This window comes from Helobdella robusta, assembly GCF_000326865.2.
Source record: "Helobdella robusta unplaced genomic scaffold HELROscaffold_11, whole genome shotgun sequence".
Taxonomy (NCBI): Eukaryota; Metazoa; Annelida; class Clitellata; order Rhynchobdellida; family Glossiphoniidae; genus Helobdella; species Helobdella robusta.
The window spans coordinates 1,088,496-1,108,469 of NW_008703617.1; the positions used below are offsets into that span (position 1 = coordinate 1,088,496).

The following is a 19,974-nucleotide window of genomic DNA, read 5'->3' on the forward strand; positions in this document are numbered from 1 at the left end:
ATTCCTTTCCTCCAGAAACCTCATGTGATTCAATGAATAATGCATATCTAATTACGACAGGGCATCTTCCTCATCATACCATTCTGTCCAAATGTTGATTTGGGATCGTTATAAATAAACACACACACACGCACGCACGCACACACATGCACATATATTTATGCACACACACGGGCTAACTACTTGTATATCTATACACACACACGCGCTAACTACTTGTATGTTTATACACTTACACACACACGTGCTAACTACTTGTATATTTATACACACATATACACACACACGAGCTAACTACTTGAACGGTTGACTCCTAGCTTCCCTTCCATCAAATTGGCTGATATTTTAACGTTAATCAAATCGGATAACAAGCAACTGTGCCATCTGACAGCGTAAGTAATAGAAACACATTGCGTTGGCTGAGCTGAAGATGATACTTAGAAATAACGTGGCTCGCCTGCTCAAAGTTTAGAATGCTTTCAATGACCATGGTGTCTTTCACGCAACAAAACCTCATTTTAAAAGATTGAAGTTTATCAGAGTTATGGCCAGATAGATGACCGATTTTGAAAACATTGTGCAACGAAGGCTTCAAATGGAAGTCGTGTCGCGAACGTATCTCAAGACTTTTCCTTTTTCAAAGGTAGCTCGAAGTGAAGTTAAGCGTCAAAATGGAGTTGAGTAAGAACGTTACGATTGACGACGACAACCAACGACACATCGCTACTTCACTATTTTTTCAAACACAGATAAGAGAACGCAAGTTCATATGTAAAGCATTTAACTCCCAGTTTTTTAACGATATTCCCAACGATAAATAGAGGAAACAGAGTTTAATGAACGAAATTTTGAATAAAAACACAAATTTTAAAAGCATTCACCTAGACAGAATTGAAATAAAAAGAAGATAAAATGATTGTATCTACATTTAGATCAGGATAAATACTGTAAAGAATGACCCAAATGTCATTTTATTTCATCAATTAACAGATACACAACAGTATGCTTGATATGTGATTGGGTGGTTAAATAAAACTATGAAACGTGGTTGGTTGATGAATGAGTGAGATGATAACACATTTAAATGCGATTGTATGGTCAAAAGAAATTGTGCATTATGATTGGTTGATGAGTGAGATATAACAACATGATTGGACGATCGAATGCGTCTTGATTGGTTGATGAACTTTAAAGATCTCATGCGATTGGACGATAGACAGCTTTCAGGTGCAAGTTAACCTTCTTTGTTGTCACTCTGGTTGGATAAAAGTTATATTCCCATTTATAAAACAACAAAATCCACCTGAACAAACATTTAATAATATAGTTGAATAAATAAATAAAAAATCTATTACGAATCTTACTTATTAAACGAGTTGTCAAAGATAAAAATGTACATCCCTGATTTGTTGGGGACCAAAGAAGCGACGACATCTTTTAAATGACTTTGTAGTTTAGTCGGAGGAAATATTATGTCTATGGTTGATATAGGATGACGTGAGGATGATCGTTGCACCGATGATGGCTCGGTTGCTGTTGTTGTTACTATTGACGATGATGAAGAAGATGACGATGATGATAATTGAGATGTTGTCGGCGTAACCGATGACGTCAAAGATGACGTCATCTCATCTTTAAAGACGATACTAAACGTAATTCCCTGAAAAAATCCGAAAAAAAAAATTTCAATTTTGAATTAATGTAATCACATTCAACATCTTCATCACTACTATCATCCCAATCATCATCATCATCATCATCATCATGAAGATGACAGCCATCGTGAAAATGAAAACGCACCTTGGGGTGCGTATTGAAGGACCAATGAAGATTGTCGATGAAATCACGTGACATCCGGACGGGAAGAAATATGATTTTGCCGGCAGTCGCTTCCAAATGCTTTACCAGCCAGGAGGAAGACGACGACGATGGCTGTGATGATAATGATGACTGAGTCTGCGCCAGCGACGACGATGATGATGATGATTCCGGTAATTGTGATAAAGATGGTGACGTCAGAGATTGGTTGTAGTAGCTGTTCAGGTCGATGACGTCTAGGAAGGTGTTGGTTCTGTTTTAGAGGGGAAATGAAAATAACTACACTCACCATGACACCACCACCACCACCAACAACAACAACAACAACGACGACGACGACGACAACAACAGCAACGACAACAACAACAACGACGACAACAACTACAACAACAACAACAACTACAACAACAACATCATCAACAACAACAACAACAACACCATAACCCTTACCACCACCACCAACAACAACAACTTCATAACTCCTTTCGCCATCACAGCAGCAACTATAACTAACTCGTCATTCTTCATATTGAAGATACTGGCTTCTATGACCTCATCAATGCATATGACGTCATACAGGTTGCTCCTTCGTTCCAAGTGAGTTGAGAGGGAGAATTTTTTTAAATTAAAGATTCCATAATAGAATTTTAATTAGAAGATCATAAAAGAAAAGAAGAGAAACTACTTAAAAAAGATTCATTCTTTACTCACCTGTTCATGGTCATCTTTTCATCATCTGCAGGGATCTTTGTTATCATTATCATTATGAATATAACTCTTTTTTCCCGTCACTAAACTAGCCACCTGATTAGTCGTTTTGCTCAGTGACGTCATCGTGGCTTCCGCCATCCATGACGTCAGTACTTTAACACCATCCGTCCATCGCGAATATGATGATGATGATGGTGGTGGGGGTGGTTGTGAAGAAGATGTTGGTTGAGATGATAATGATGATGATTGTGGCTCTGACGTCTGTAATACTAATGACGTCATCAATCTAGATAACGCTGATGATGTCACCTCAGCCGGAAGTGAAGATGAAGAAGATGACGACGACGACGGTGTTGGTGGCGGAAGTGATGATGATAGCGATGACTTTTGCGACGAAGGAGGCAATGATGACGATTGTTGCGAATGTGATGATGATGATTGTTGCAAATGTGATGATGATGAGTGTTGCTGCAGCTGCTCATACAACATCATCTTGTCATCTTTCAACTCTTCACACTGTCTCCACAATGACTCTTTATCTCTGAGGTAGTGATGATGACGACGACGACGACGATGATGATGATAATAATAATAATAATAAAGATAATGATGATAATGATCAAATCAAAACACGAGCCCACCTCAATAGCTGGATGACCTTCTCTTTCAAAAGACCAACATCTTTCTTCAGCATCTTTTTCTTCTCCTGTCTACTATCTCTATCCTTTGACAACTATATATATATATATATGTTATATATATATATATATATATATGTGTGTGTGTGTGTGTGTGTGTGTGTGTGTGCGTTTTTGCTGCTGTTGTAAATGCTAATCATTTGCAAATAATACAGTACCAGTATGCAAATATGCTAATTATATGCAACTGATATGCTAATTACTGGCATTTGATAAGTTAATTATATGCAAAGGACACGTTAATTATATGCAAATGATATGTTAATGGCTTGCTGCGTACCAAGCAGGCTTGATTTCTGAGTGATACGTTCTCAGTTTCCAGGCTCTCCAAGCAGTCGTTCATCTTGTCCATCTATGAAAAAATATTTTGAATTAAAGATTATTAGCAGGAAAAAGAAGCCATCTTCTAAAAAGATTATAAATAGATGAATAGATAAATAGATGAAAAAGATTATAAATAGATGATATATTTATTCAAATTAATTAATAAACCGTTGAAAAATGAAGAGATAGAATATTAACACTATCATCAAAGTCCCGCCTCATCTTCATCATGTCGTTCTTGTACTTTTCACTCAACGTCTTCATCCTCCTCACCTCCTCCTTCATCTCATTCATCCTACTTTCCGTCACTCCCTGGCCGACCAGCTCTTCTAATTTCTGTACAATTCGATTGTACACTTATTTGCATGCATCGTGAGTGTGTATATGTTTGTAGATGCGTGTGTTTGCACTAATAATTTCGTGAATATTAACAAGAGAAAATTTTCAGTTAATGCATACCTTAATTTTATCAACATATTTGTCCCTTTCAGCTTCAAATCGATTGTAAAAAGACTCTTCTGATTGGCTGAATGCTTCCCTGGCTTCTTCCAATAGGATCTCCCGTCTCTTGTAAGAACCAATCATGATTTCTGTATCATTTTTCAGTTCATTTATTATATCTTCCTTGCTTTTTAATTTGTTTTCGAGGTTTTTGATGATTTGTTCTTGAGTTCTAAGCTCCATTGATGTTTCATAACTTTCAATTTTACTCTTCAGCTCATCGATAATCTTTAATTTCTCACTTAGATCAAACTTTAGATTGTTGAACTCTATAAAATTCTTATCCAAAGTACTTTTAATCTTCAGACACTCTTCATTATCACAGCCCATCCCTACTTCCTGTTGACCTGACTTGGTGACCTTCTGCTCTAAGGTGATGAGCAGTCTATCAACCATTGCTTCGTTGATGTGGCAGCTGTAATAATCATCATCATCACCATCTGCATTTTTATTATTATTATTTCTGGCATCATTATCATGACCACAGATATCGGCTACTCTTTCAACAAATGATTTCAGGATCAAATGATCTCTCTTCAGTCGTTTTAATCTCTCAATCAGTTCATCAATTTTTAAATCCTTTTCACTTTTCATCAGTTCCATCTCTCTATCCTTTTCCTGTAGGGCAGCCAGACATTCATTCATAGTTTTCTCAACTTTCAATTTGCTCTCGTCAATCTCCATCACCCTCAGCCTCAGTCCGTCGTTATCTCTCTCCAAATCTTCATAGGCCCTCACCATGAAATCACTCTCTCTCTTCTGCATGATGTTGTGGTTAAGTTGCTTGGTGACAGTTTCTAATGAGTTGTTTAACTCTTGGATTAACTTTTCTTTAGCCATAAGTTCACTTTTCAAAGTGTCTGATTTACTTTTATATGTTTCATACAAATGTTTATAGTCCGTTGTAACTGGCTCACAGTCATCACATTTATTGTTATTTTTATTATTATCATAATTCATGTTCAACTTTGGTGGAACAGAAAAAACAATACCATCTTCAACATCGTCCTCATCATCACCATCATTTTTATGAGTAAGAGAAATAGTGATTGTATTCCTCTTTTTATCATCATCATCCATCTTCTTTTTTTACACTTTGAAAATTAAAATAATAAATCGTTAAGTTAGTAAATTAGTCAATTGAATTGAAGAACATTGTCTATTAAGGGCTGTGGAGTTTTTTTAATGTGGTTTTCAGTTAGAGCAGTTTTAGTCATAACTTGTGAGAATCATAAATTAAAAAACAAGTAAATAAATAAAATAAAGTAAGCAAATTTATCACCATACCTGAGTTCCTGAAATAGGTGAACCAGTAAATGAATAAACAGAAATCTTTTGATTAATTTTTAATCTATAAAAAGATTTTTTTCCAATTTAACGTAACAGTAGTTGATAAATATAACATGCAGCATATGACTTTCCTTTGTTTTATTTCATTAACTATTGTTTTGTTCTGGAAAAAATAAAAACAAACTTTTTAAAGATTATTTCATTAACCTTCTTTTCAAAGAAATAATTAAACGTTAAAAATTATAATTTTGCATCTACTGACAATTTTTTATGACTTCGAACAAATTTCCCCCAGCAGTCAGGACACCATTTAACTACTTTTATTAGCAAAACGCCAAAATTGAAACACAATATTTATAGAATCGAATTCACTTTTGATAACCACAGAAAAGTATTGAACGAGGATTAAATGAAATTAAGCGCTAGATGTTTAGAAAAATCCACCATCAACCGCAAATTTTCTACACGAACTTTTCCATAAATCAAATGAGGCAATATATAACACATATGTAAAGATACATTTATATATATATATATATATATATACATATATGCTCACATATGACTAAATAATTACAAAAATATTAGAAAAAGTATAATATATCTAATTGTGTCCAGATCCAGATAAATAACTATGTGTATATATATACATATATATATATATATATATATATATATATATATAATATACAGATATAATCATTAAATATAATATTATAATATTAATCAGGAAATAAATGTGTTGTTGTAATCAGAAAATAAACACATCACTATGTATTGATGAAGTTACAGATCATGCACAATATATATATATATATATATATATATATATATGAGTATACATGAGTATATATATATATTTATATGAGTATACATTATAAATGTTGTATGTAGGTGGTAGCGGTTGATTGTGCAAATAGCAATCTGTAGCGATCAATGAGAGAAAAAAAGAATGGAGACAAAAGTGAATGAAATAACTGAAAATATGTACACATACACGCACGCTGGCATGCGTACAAAAAAGCACATACACAGATATGTACACAAACATATATTTATTTTATAAAAAAGGGATAGTCGGACAGAAAGAGGGAGAGAAAGAGAGAGAAAGAGAGAGAGTAACATTGAGAGGAGGTTTTCCTTATAAAAGATCTTTATTTCAAATCAATCTTAATGGCTTAGAGTGACTAACTGCAGTTACTACTATACGATGACAAATTAGATAGACGACGACTACCATGATGACAAACAGTTATAATAATTAGGATAAAATTGAAAAAGAACAAGCAAATTTAGACAGAGACACGCATGCATGCACATTTGAACAAAAATCAACCCGCGAATATTAAGTAATATTGGATGATATTGGTGAATAGTAGAATTATAAAGATTTACCCACCACCAATTTTCTTATTGCATTATGACCAATCAATCAATTAATCAATCAATCAATCAATCAATCAATCAATCAATTAATTAATCTATCAATCAATTAGTCGATCAATCAATCGTTCGGTCAATCATTCATGCATGCATACAAATAGATTGAGAATATAATATTTTAAAGAAGGGAAAACCCATGAAAATATCTTTTGCCGGGATTTTTTTTGACAAAATGCTTCAAGAGTATTGGCTTCAGGTATTTTTTTGAATATTATTACCGTAAAAAAAATGTTTACTAGAAGAATCTACGATAATCCATAACAGCTCGTAATCAATAAATGAACCTCAACAACGGACAAATAGTCAATTAGGTAATAATAGGAATAATTAATATTAAACGTAATTATAGAAGAATAGATTAATAGTATGGTATGGCATTTACGATAACTAGCACACTGTTATTAACAATACCAGCAACTTACCTACAAACATATAACCAGCTAATTCAATCAATCAATAGATCGATCGATCAACCAAACAATCAATCAACCAATCAATCAACCAATTAATCAATCAATCAACCAACCAATCAATCAATCAACCAACCAATCAATCAATTGATCAATCAATTGATCAATCAATCAATCAATCAATCAATCAATCAATCAATCAATCAATCAATCAATCAATTGATCAATCAATCAATCAACCAACCAATCAATCAACCAACCAACTAATCACCCAACACTAATTTTATCTTCATAGAGAGCAATGACAAGCATTATAGAGGCTCCCAACAGCATACCACAGACTTGAAGACTTAGATGGAGGAATGGGTGCTCACCCTTTTTAGGAGCGACAGACTTCATTTCAGGCAGCTGTTTGTGTGCGTGTGTGTTCGTTTGTGTGCGTGTGTGTTTGTTTGCGTGTGTTTGCTTGATTGTGTGTATGTTTGATTGTGTGTGTGTGTGTATGTTTGTTTGTGTGCGTGTGAGTTGCTTTCGTTTTAATAAAGTGTGTGTGTATGTTGTTTTTGTGTTAATAAGTCAATCTAGAAATCATTTGTTAGTTTGTTTGTTTGTACTAAGACTAATCATTCACTAATTTATCTGTCAAAATGTGACCATTAGGTCAACCAATCTACATAATTTCTTAGTAAAAATCAGCCAACCAACAAACTAGACAACCACAAAGTTATCCACACAACCAACCAACCAACCAACCATCCACACAACCAACCAACCAACCGACCGACCGACCGACCGACCGACCGACCGACCGACCGACCGACCAACCAACCAACCAACCAACCACACAACCAACCAACCAACCAACCAACCACACAACCAACCAACCAACCAACTAACCAACCAATCACAAAACCAACCAACCATACAGTCAACCAACTAACCATATCAACGAGTGCGATGTACATGAACATCCCAGCGACCAGCATAAATATCCAGGGTGTTGTTTGGACGATGTTGCCCACTGAGACTCCAACACACATGCCGATGAAACATAGGATGGAGGACACGATGTTGTAGACCAGGGCCTGCTTACTGGACATCCCTGCACTCAAAAGCATGGCAAAGTCGCCTAGATGGGTGGCCCATAATCAGGAAATCAATCGGTTAGTGTCAGACAGCCAGGCAGCGACTCAAACGGACAGCCACTAGCAGCCAATCACCGGCTAGTCAATCAATCAACCAATCAATCCATCAATCAACCAACCAACCAATCAAACATCACCAACCAACCAACCAATCAAACATCACCAACCAACCAACCAATCAAACATCACCAACCCAGTTCATGAGGCAACTCATGACAGAAGACGGCGATGGAAGTACTCAGTCCATCTTGAAGGCTGCTTGAGAAGGCTGACCCTGGATTTATTCATTTTCATTTGATTTCGTTCATTCAATCATTCATTTTTTTTTCCTTTGGTTATTATAATCCAAATCAACCAATCAACCCACCAACCGGACAACCAACCAACCAATCAACCAGCCAACCAACCAGACAACCAACCAACCAATAGCAATTCCGTCAGCGAAATTATGGAAGCCATCCCCGACGATGACCATCCAGGCCACGGCGGCCACAGAGCCAGGGACGTGGTGGCTGTGATGATGATGATCACCGCCGGTCGGCGGTATCATCATCATAACCTCGTTGGCCGGTGGCGGGTCGCAATGGCGGTGCATGTCGTTGTGCGCGTCATCCGCCATCTTCTTGATGTCTGTGACGATGTCGTGACGTCATAAGAAAGAGGAACATCCCAGTACGAACAATCATCTCATTTGCAAACTAACCCTTGCTGGCGTGCACCACCATCATCATCTCCTCACAAGTTGTCGTCGAGCGATGCCGGCGATTATTGCACTTTCCATCCTGATCGTCATTGGCCGTCGCCGTCGATGACGTCACGTGACTGTTGTTGCTAAGGTACATGTTAGGGTTGCTATGGTGATGACCTGCCGATGCTGCTGCTGCTGCTCTGACGACCTCCGGTTTGACCTTGTGCCCTATTTCGATTCTGTCACCGGCGCTGTCGGGCAGCATGGCGCAGACGGAGGGCGTTTTTTCAGGTGTGGCATTCTGTCGTTTTGATTGGTTGATTGGGTTGGGGAGGTGAAATTTGATAGGCTGATCAAATAAGAAGGTAGAGTTTGAAGAAAATAAATGCGTACAAGCTGGTATTTTTTATCTTTGTTCTTCATCCTCTTCCTCTCTGACATGATCCCCACGAGTCGTTCGACTACAAAGAACACGAACACGCCCCCAAGAGCTGTCAATCCCAACCAAACTGTGTTTTTGTGGTCGTCGTGATGGTGCTCATCATGGTGCTCATCGTGGTGCTTGTGAGGTACCATGGCCTGCCGTGCAAGTTTAATTCATTAGTCGTGTCTGCTGTTTGGATAGTTCAGCAATCACGTCAATCAGTCTTAACGTCACCATCGTTATCTCATTCATGTTCACATCCATGTTCACATCCATGTTCACATCCGTCTTCACATCCGTCTTCGCATCCATCTTCGCCGGCATCGTCATCTTCCTCATCGGCCCCACCATCGTCACTAACGTGGGGTATGAGATGCAGTAGGGCATCTCCGGACAACGACCCGATAGCCATGGCGACGAGGAACTGGAGGACGTGGTTGTAGACGACCTTGTGCATGAACGGGATGATCACGACGGCCAGTAGGCCCACTAGGCTCATTATTATGCAAGCCAAGATGGCGTAGCCCCAAGCTATGTGTGAAAGATGATGATGATGATGAAGAGGAAGAAGATGATGATGAAGAGGAAGATGATGATGATGAAGAGGAAGAAGATGATGATGGCAGTGACGATGATTAATAAAATAATGATGGTGATAATGATAAAAAAATGATGATGAAGATGGTGACGATAAAGCAGATGATGATGGAGTGTTGAAAGATGATGGCAACAATACAGAAAGCAATGGAGACGCTGACAACATGAACGACAAACTCGATAAGGAAGCAGATTTCTTTTCGTAAGCCCCATCATCTTTGGTCACGTGACTGGAGTTTCCATGACGATGATGATGATGATGGCGGTGGTGGTGATGATGATCATGCTCGTCATCAACAACTCCAAAAAAATTCAAAAACTCATCATCATCATCACCATTGTTATTGCAATCAGTGGACAGTGAGTAGAATATGGCGGGACAAACATCAATTAATGATTTGGCTGTTAGATTTACCACTGGTGATGATGATGACGATGACAAAGATGATGATGATGATGACGACGACGACGATGATGATGTTGGTTTTGCTGCTTTTCGCAGATACGACAGTAACAATTTGAAATTTGAGCAGTTTCTCTGTTTGACAAATGGAAAAAAAATCACAGTTAGCTAACATGAAAGATAGAAAATTTCATCTGGCAACAACTTGAAAGGACTGGATGAACATGAATGAATGAATGAATGAATGAATGAATGAATGAATGAATGAATGAACGAACGAAGGAATGAATGAATAAATAAACCAATGAATAAAAAAATAAACTAATGAATAAACAAAAAGGACATTGTTTATACAATTAAAATCATGTCACATATATATTATATATATATATATATATATATATATATATATATATATATATATAAAACTACTGCTTTATCTCTAATTAAAATTCTGCTAAGTTTAAAAGCTTCATTTGAATACTAGGATGATAGATAAATAAAAATAATAATAATGACTAGGATGATAAATAAATAAAAATAATAATTCATACCAGCAGTAGTGCTTGGTTAAAAAAACATGGTACATTAGCAATAGATCTACATACATACAATACATATACATTGTACTATTCTTGGTTGTGCTAGGTAAGCTTCTTAATGAACTCTTTCACAACCATCCTTACTTCTTATCATTATGTTGCATCATATTGAGGAGGAAAATAAAATATTGTATTGTATTGTATTGTATATTACATATACATGTGAAGAAGTATACAAGAGGGATGATAATACAATAGAATGATTACATGATGGTGATGATAATGATGTAGTTCGTCGTCGTTGTGCTGGTGATGATCCCCATCTTCGGTATCATCATCATGATGGTTGTGATCGTCGCCAAAGCCTTCCAGATGGCTGTAGAGAAGTTTCAGTTGGGTGACATTCAGCATGGAGTTGTTGCTGAATCTCGAGATCACTTTATTCATTAACTAATTGTAAAAAAAAAATAATAATACCAGTAAAAGTAACAATAATTATGAAAAAATAAATTCTTTTCTAAAAAAAATATTTAATTAAATTTAAAATCAATAAAAATTAAAAGCCAAAACAGAAACTGATAGCACTCACCACAGCACATACAGACAACCATCTAATACCAACTACATTACATTACAGTACACTAATTTAACACTATCTGACCTGGTTGTACAGCTGTAAATTGGAATCTGGATAAGTTACATCTTCCACTCCAACTTCACTGCTGTGATGGTGGGCTCCATGTTCCTCCTCGTGACATATGCTGACTTTTTCAAAGATAATTACAGTGATTAGGAAGGTACAACCAAACTTCAACAGAGACATCATTTTATTTCTTTTAGGAATTTTTTTCTTAAAATTTATCCTGGTTGAAAATAAAAAAATTTAATAAAGTTTTAGTTGTTATTGTTAGCAAAAAACTAAACACAATCAGTACTAAATCCTAACTTTCCCAGCTTCATATATTATTTATTTTATACATTCATAGTCATAGTGAGTCATACATACCCATGGCACTATAAAACTGTATCAAAAGTCTTTCTAGTTTAGAGCTTAAAGTTTTTTTATAATTTATTTTATATTATAAAAAACAATTTAGTTTGTTCGTTTTTAATATTTTTCAATTTTTAAATTAAAAATATTAAGCAACTAAGTAATTTCTTGGTTTAAAGTTTTTTTTATAATTTATATCATAAAAAACAATTTAGTTTGCTCGTTTTTATTATTTTTCAATTTTTAAATTAAAAATATCAAGTAACTAACCAATTTTTTGGAGTTTACTTTAATTAATTTTTATTAAAAATAATAAAATTAGGTACCTAGGGCAGAATTTCTTGTGTCTATTCAACAAATTTTACTAAAAAACATACAAAAAATAAACACCGATATACAAGTTATTAAATTGAACGCCATTTTTCCCATTAACAATTTGAAATTTCAAAAAGAAAAACAAGAAAAGTTAATCTATAAGAAACAACCAAAAAGAAACACCAACACGTGCCTGGTTCAACTAAAGGCAAACTGTAACTATATATTTTTTGCTATACTATTCATTAAAAATATTAAACTCTAGAGAAAACTAATTATTAAAGTTTTAGTAAAAAAATGTCACATCCACCAGATGAAAAATTATTTTTCGAAAGCTGAAACAACAATTACGACCGAGCATGTGTCATCTTAAACATAAAATAAAGAAGTTTGAGCTTGCATTGACTGAATGATTGATTTATCGATGACATCTGGTTTTAAACTCTCCTACTTTCACATTTTGCATTGACGCTACCTTTATTTAAAAACCTATTTAAACTAATTATATTAAATTATACACACACATGCATACACACACACCACACACAAACACAAACACCTACATCCATTTTGATGAGTAACATGCATGCAGGTATAAATAAATACACATACAATACAACACACCTATATACATGTGTGTATTTATACATATATGCAGTATGTAGGTATGTAAGTATAGTTTAGTGACCATGGATTCACACTTAATAAAAAATGTAGATTACGTAAAATATTCTGTGTAAAATACACATTTCCAATTATAATCCGAAAATGCGTTGTGATTTTTAAAAATAATTATCTGGAAAACATGTGAAGCAAACATCTTGAGTGATCTGCATACATTTGCATCCACTTTATTCAAATTCAAATGTTTGTCAAGTTATTATGTTATATTGCTAAGTTACATAACCAAATTGTTATATACACTCTGTTACCAACAGTATTACATTATTAAAACATCGCGGTCCGTCGTTATCTGATTCAATGATGGTTTATTACTTGAATAACTATGGAAATTTAGTCAACTTTTTGAAAAAGAATTAAATTATAAATCATATTCTTGATGTCAACCAAAGAATCTTGAGATTTATAAATTAAATTAAGGACGTGTCTTATCTTGAATCATTTTATTTCTTCTTCTTTCTTCTTCTTTCTTCTTTTTTCTTCTTCAACTTCTTCTTTCTCGTGCCTTATCCTTTAAGGACATTGGCGACCATCGACCTGCACAAAACCCGATATTTAACACTTTGTAGTAGTTGAAATGTGGTGATATTCAACAAATAACCAATGTGGTGATGTTCAACAAGATGTAGAACATGGAATCTTAATCAATGTATTAGTAAAGAGGACCTTAAGCTGGTTTAAAAAAAACTGGATGAATAGATTTATATATATATATAATATATTTATAGGTTGTATATTATTAATCTTATTGAAGTTTAATGTATACATACTTTGTTTATTAATAATTTCATCAAATTTAACAAACTGTAGTTAAGTCGAAAAATAGTTATTATTTAAATTAACTTTACGTTCCGCTATTAATTTTTTCTTACCGCACACAGCTCTACCCTTTTCCGCTAAAGAAAATTGATTTTATATTTTTATAATTTCGCTTCGCGACGTAAAAATTTCTAGACTAAGGTGAATATTTCCATTTTCTCTTTAGTTATTATTTACATTTTGATCTCAATTCGTTTGTTGATCGCTGTGCAGTTTGTTGTTTGATGATCGGCGCAGATGTTTTGCTTGCTTTTCAATTTATGATCAGTCCCAAGCAAGGACCAAGAAAAATGCAATTACAATTACATTTCTTCATTTTATTAAAATTAATAACGTTGAAAAATTCTCTTGACTAACTTTTTTATTTTTAACGCGTGCATACCCAAACTAGATCAAACAAAATGAATTTACAACATTCAAATATTAGCAACGAAACAATAACGATGGATGCCAAGGCATATGCAGCAAGAAACAGACAGGGCAGTGATTGGTTTGGCCATAATCCGGAATCTGCCGGAACGATGGTTCCCCATCATCAACAACAGAACCACAATAATGTTGAACAAGAAAATGTTGGTGAAGCTCCCTTGACCAGCAGAACTCAAATGATCAAGCCTGTCTGTAACTCTAATCAATGGTTTAGACACGAAGGTGGTGGAGATAGTGTGGTTAGTTATATTTTACAATCCATTTTTCATCATTAAGCAACATTTTAATCTTTTTTTATTATTTGACTAGACTGATGCACCTAAAAGGGTTGAACCAGAACAAGAACAACCTCAAGCCTGCCAAAAGGCAACTACCTTGGTCCAAGAGCAAGTTGAGGTTGTGTCAGAAAAGATGGAAATGCCATCACAGTCGACTTGTGGCTCTTTATGCTTCGGATCATCAAAAGCAGAAGAACCCAAAGTTAGATCTCACACAAGAGAGGCCGAGGCCAACTTCACTCGCGACAAAACAGGTTCTGATTGGTTTTCGCACGACGAACAAGGAGGAGCCAGACCGACTTCGAGCATGAGTGGGTCGAGGATTGGTTCTCTGGAGGGAAGTCAGAATGCCTCAAGAATGAGGGGGGAGTCAGAGAACTGGTTCTCACATGATCCCAATGCTCCTCCACAACCTCTACATTCATCCAAGGTCAGTTGGCTGATTTGTTGGTTGCTGCGTCTATTGACTTTTGGTTTGGTTAAGACTCCTGAGTTGATTGCTTGATCATTGATGGGATGATTTTTGTATTTTCTATTTTATCAGTTTTAACTATGGTGTTATTTTTGTCTGTCTGTTTTAAATGGCAGTAGTTCAGATTATGGGTTGCTGGTAGGCAGTTGAATATTTCAAAAATAATGACAGGGCCGACAGACGGGCAAACAACAGAACCACGACATGTTTAACGTTTTCCACCACAACCCATAACTCTACAAAGCACATCCCTACTTGCAAGAGGTGAATGAACTCAAACTTGTAGCTAGTGCTCTGGTTGTTAGGAAAATTAGTGAACAACAACAACAAACATAAAAATGTTTAAAAAAATTTGCTTATGCCTCTTACTTTTCGATGTTTTTTATTTTCTCAAATTTCTTACAATCATTGTTGCCATATTTTTTTTTTTTTGAGAAAGAAAAAATGACAAGCACAGCCACACAAGCAAGCAGGAGTCTGACCGATCAGTGAAATGTTATTTATAAATGATATCAATTTTCGTTTTTTTTCAACTAAAGATGTTTTAATAAGTTTATTTCAAAGGATGATGATTTTGCAGCCACGTTTGTTTACCATTGTTATTATACCTTTATTATTTTTTTGTTTTTTTACCAGGTGTGATGGCTTGTGTTTCAACGCTGTGCGTGTGTGTATGTGTGTGTGTGTGAGAGAGAGAGAAAGAGTGCTTTTGTTAATGTTGTGTTTGTGTTGTGTTAGTAATTCTCTTCATTCAATAATCATTCAATCAATTATTTAACAATGCTTTATACCTTTTGTAAGTTTTGATAGTAGAAATGAATAACAATTAGAATGTTAGCATGCGCGCATGTACACACATGTGTATAAACATTGTGTGTGTGCGCGTGCCCGTGTGTGTGTGTGTGTGTGTGTGTGTGCAATAATATACCAATCATTTGTAGTTCATTTTTTTCACAGTTCCTATATAATGTTAATTGTTAACAATGAATGCTTCCCATTATAGTCCTTTGATCTAAAAACCAACAATGATGATGAAAGTTAAATTATTACGTTTTTAATGATAATGAATTGATGATGTTTGTGATAGATATGATTATATATCATGATGTATGTGTGTGTTAGTGTATACAGTTGGTTTTAACGCTATATATTTATATATCTATATAGTGTATGTGTGTGCTTGTGTGCGTGTTTAAATTTTTAGCGCAGTTGATTTTAATTTGTGATGGTGTATCAGTTATCCAAATTATTTCCTCATTCATTCTTTTATCCGTTCTTTCTATCTACCATTTTTCGGTATTTTGGAATTTTATTAGTTTAAATTTTAATTTTTTCTTATTGTGAACCATCCTCATTATCGTCCTTCGCTACTGAGGTTGCTGCTGTTAAATATTATTATCACTTCATTTGTGAAAACTTCTTAAAGACGTAAAACTTTATAATCTGCTAAATATTTGATAGATTTCCAACTATTAGTGTCAATCTATATATCTATACAGAACTTTCCCTTCCATTGAGTTAACTAATTAGTGAACAAAGATAAAATAAATTACAACGACGAATTATATTATTTATTAAACTATTTAATTAGAATTAATTAATTAGAGCTAACCGATAATAATTAACCGAATTAGTAGTAAAGGTGTTCCATGCTTTTAATGATATATATATATCTCTGAAGGTAAAAGCAAGCTGATGTTTTTTTAATGACGTTTTGCATTATGTCGTCTTATTCATCGTCATACATTTTGTTTTATTGATATAATGTATATATATATATATGTTTATATATTATATATATATGTATATATATATTGATATGCATGCGTTTTTTAGCTATATATTGTTTAATATTTAACGATATATGTATATATAGGCATCCATCGCACACGCATATAATACACATGTGTGTACATATATATATATGTATATATATATATATATATGTACACACATGTGTGTTTATTGTGTATTTGAGTTAACTGAAGCACAAGTTAAACTAAATTTGCTATTGGGGATGGGATGATACGATGATGATGAATACTATTACTGTTACCGTCATGGAAATGATGATGATAATGGGATGATAATGATAGAAAAGTAGTTAGTTAATATTTAATTAGCTTCATTAAACATTCCAAGTGGAGATAGTAAAATCCAATTTATTGAAAAAAATTTGCATGGAAAATTAGTAATGGTGATGATGTCTGTGATGGTGTTGATGATTCGATTTTCCTGATAACGATCCTGATGGTTATGATAATGATCGTAATTTCCTGGTGATGATGGTAGATGAACATAATCTTTCAGTTTTTCGCTTAAAAGAAATTTTTCTGGCTAATAAAATTTAAACCTTGGAAATTCTGCTTCATTTTTATACTTAATTGGATAAAATTTTTAATTTAATAATAATAATTATTATCATCATATGAAATTTTATTATAACTAATTATGAATTGGAATATATAAAAGTTAAAAGCGGAAAGACGGAGATTTACAACGAATGAAAATTTGTATTACCAAATAGAAAGTAATTAATGAGTAATTAATTAATTCTGATTTTAATCTACAATCTCATAAGCAATAAATAAATTATTAATAAATAAATTATTAGATGGATAAAAACCACATATGTGTGTATTCATAGCAGTCGAAATATGTGACAACATGAAATAGACATAGGAAGCAAGTTCCTAGTGGCCAACAATATAATTTTGAATCAAAATGGATAAGTTTGGAAATATAAGAACGTTTAATTTTCGCGTTAGCATTCATAAATTTTCTACAATGCAATACCTCAGCATTGACACTTTTTTTTATATAAGCCGGCTTATACATCAATAAAATAGCAGATAATTATTAGCACTTTAATAATTGTGTTAAACGGGCGAGTAATCGAGAATCGAAATGACGATACGAAATATTATAAAAGCAATTCAATAAATAATTTATCTTAAAATTATAACTTCGTCATAATTATTATGATAACATTCCGAGGGACGTTAATTATTAATTATATTTCTTGATAGTCTCCATATCCTCAAAACAATCGTCAGCGAATATTTTAGCCACGTAACTCGAAAAATCCTTTGATTGGTTGACTGGCGGACCAATAGAAGAAGTGGATTTCAACGAACCAGTTAGTGAGGCAGCAGATAACGGTGACCTGTTTATTTTCTTACCTGATTGGCCATTGACGGAAGAAGTAGGCGTGGTCGATTGATTCAGAAAAAGCCGAGTTGTCGTGACAGCGGCGCGAGCTTTCGAAAAAGAAGGTATATCATTGGAGGGTCTAGAGACTCGCTCATCTCCCTCAAAATTTTCTTCCTCAACGTTGAATATGATTGGTCGTTTAACTTTCCTGTTTCTCTCCGATTGGCTGCGATTATCGCTAATCATAGATGACGCTCGACTGTTAGTACCAATAGATTCGTTATCGAACATGATACTCTTCAGATGGAGTCTTCTCAAGCGACTTATCTTCCATTTCTTCCAGGTGAAGAGAGAGAAGATGGCGAGCGCGATTGTTAGGGCAACTAGCCAAGCTAGGCAGATGAAAAACACGATCTGATTGGTTGAATGTTGGCTGTAGAGGGGTCCATAGTTGTTGTTGAGGTTACTCGAGAGTTTGTAGACATCTTGCTCGTCGTTAAGATTCGTGTCTGAAGTTAGAGCGGCTGTGATTGGTGCGTTCGTTTCGTTACCTGGTTGGTATCACGAATGTCCATGTACTTACTATTCAAAAGAATATGTATTGTTGAGTGATTTTCAAAATCTCAAAATCATTTCCAAACGATTAAAAAAAAATCTTTCAAATTAGCCACATTTTTTTAACAAAAATCAACAAACAAACAGACAAACAAACAAACAGACAAACAAACAAACAGACAAACAAACAAACAAACAAACAAACAAACAAACAAACAAACAAACAAACAAACAAACAAACAAACAAACAAACAAACAAACAAACAAACAAACAAACAAACAAACAAACAAACTAACTAACTAACTAACTAACTAACTAACTAAACAAACACAAACCAGCTTGTGGCGTAACTGTGAGAGTGATATTGAAGCACCTGTAGCTGCCGTACGTGTTGAGACATATGTCGCACCCAACACACGTAGTCTCTGGCGAAGTCTTACATTCATCAACATCTGGTAGTGATATAAGCGTTATAAGGTGAAGGTTATAGTGAGATTATCATCCTCACTCATCATCTAAATCATCATCTAAATCATCTCAATCCTCATCAGCACTATCTATCCCAATCATCATTTTGTGATTGCCAGTTTCATCATCATCTTTATTACAACTTTATCAACATCAGTCTCGTTCATAAATCTAATCGCCATCATCATTCTCTTCATTATCCCAACAGCAGCAGCAACAACAAAAACAACAACAACAGCAACAACAACGACAACATCAAAAACCATCAACAACAGCAGCAGCAACAACAACAACAAAAACATCATCTATCACCATTACCTTCACATCCGAAAGTTTTGACGAGGGAGAAACCTTCATGGAAACATTTGCAATGCGCTGGCTCTGTGGATGTTTCTGGGACACAGATGTGCTGGCAGCCCCCGTTGTCGATGGAGCAATTTATGTTGAAGCCGATGCTCGGTTGAGATGGCGCTACATTGATCACGTGATGATTATAAAATGATCACGTGAGGATAAAATGATCACGTGATGATGATAGAACGATGTGTTGATGATAAAGGGATTTGACGACGAGGAAATGATGAAGTAACAATGACAAAATGACCATTGAGATGATGACGACTGTGTAGAAATAATAAGTCACAATGACGTCATCGCCACGTCATCATCGTAATAATAATAACATCATGAAACCAGTAGGACTTACCGATAGTTGGATAGCAATTTCTGCCATTTGGAGAGAGGGTATAGTTGGTCTGGCAGAGACATTGGGTGACCAGGTTGCCGAGGTAAATGCACGTGTGCTCGCAACCCCCGTT

General features: G+C 34.7%; 5 protein-coding genes across 5 annotated transcripts; 1 reads left to right on the forward strand and 4 right to left on the reverse strand.

Moving 5' to 3' along the window:
• Positions 1-869: 869 nt before the first annotated feature.
• On the reverse strand, positions 870-3,223 carry HELRODRAFT_190130 (hypothetical protein; the record flags this gene model as incomplete). The annotated part of the gene is made up of 6 exons (XM_009012685.1): positions 870-1,255; positions 1,365-1,660; positions 1,801-2,071; positions 2,333-2,404; positions 2,789-3,070; positions 3,171-3,223. The coding sequence occupies 6 exons, from the start codon at positions 3,221-3,223 to the stop codon at positions 1,198-1,200; spliced, it is 1,032 nt and encodes a 343-aa protein (XP_009010933.1). The 3' UTR covers positions 870-1,197.
• A 487-nt stretch (positions 3,224-3,710) lies between these two features.
• HELRODRAFT_167172 (hypothetical protein) lies at positions 3,711-5,132 on the reverse strand (the record flags this gene model as incomplete). Its single annotated transcript, XM_009012686.1, has 2 exons — positions 3,711-3,887; positions 4,011-5,132. The coding sequence occupies 2 exons, from the start codon at positions 5,130-5,132 to the stop codon at positions 3,711-3,713; spliced, it is 1,299 nt and encodes a 432-aa protein (XP_009010934.1).
• A 2,330-nt stretch (positions 5,133-7,462) lies between these two features.
• Positions 7,463-8,815, reverse strand: HELRODRAFT_71847 (hypothetical protein; the record flags this gene model as incomplete). The annotated part of the gene is made up of 4 exons (XM_009012687.1): positions 7,463-7,603; positions 8,137-8,324; positions 8,534-8,614; positions 8,764-8,815. 4 exons carry the CDS (start codon positions 8,813-8,815, stop codon positions 7,463-7,465), a joined length of 462 nt encoding a protein of 153 aa, XP_009010935.1.
• Positions 8,816-9,810: 995 nt separating this feature from the next.
• On the reverse strand, positions 9,811-9,984 carry HELRODRAFT_147409 (hypothetical protein; the record flags this gene model as incomplete). The annotated part of the gene is made up of 1 exon (XM_009012688.1): positions 9,811-9,984. A coding segment is annotated over one exon (174 nt), but the record flags the coding sequence as incomplete, so codon positions are not given.
• A 4,217-nt stretch (positions 9,985-14,201) lies between these two features.
• On the forward strand, positions 14,202-15,247 carry HELRODRAFT_167174 (hypothetical protein; the record flags this gene model as incomplete). Its single annotated transcript, XM_009012689.1, has 3 exons — positions 14,202-14,468; positions 14,539-14,937; positions 15,224-15,247. The coding sequence occupies 3 exons, from the start codon at positions 14,202-14,204 to the stop codon at positions 15,245-15,247; spliced, it is 690 nt and encodes a 229-aa protein (XP_009010937.1).
• Positions 15,248-19,974: the final 4,727 nt, after the last annotated feature.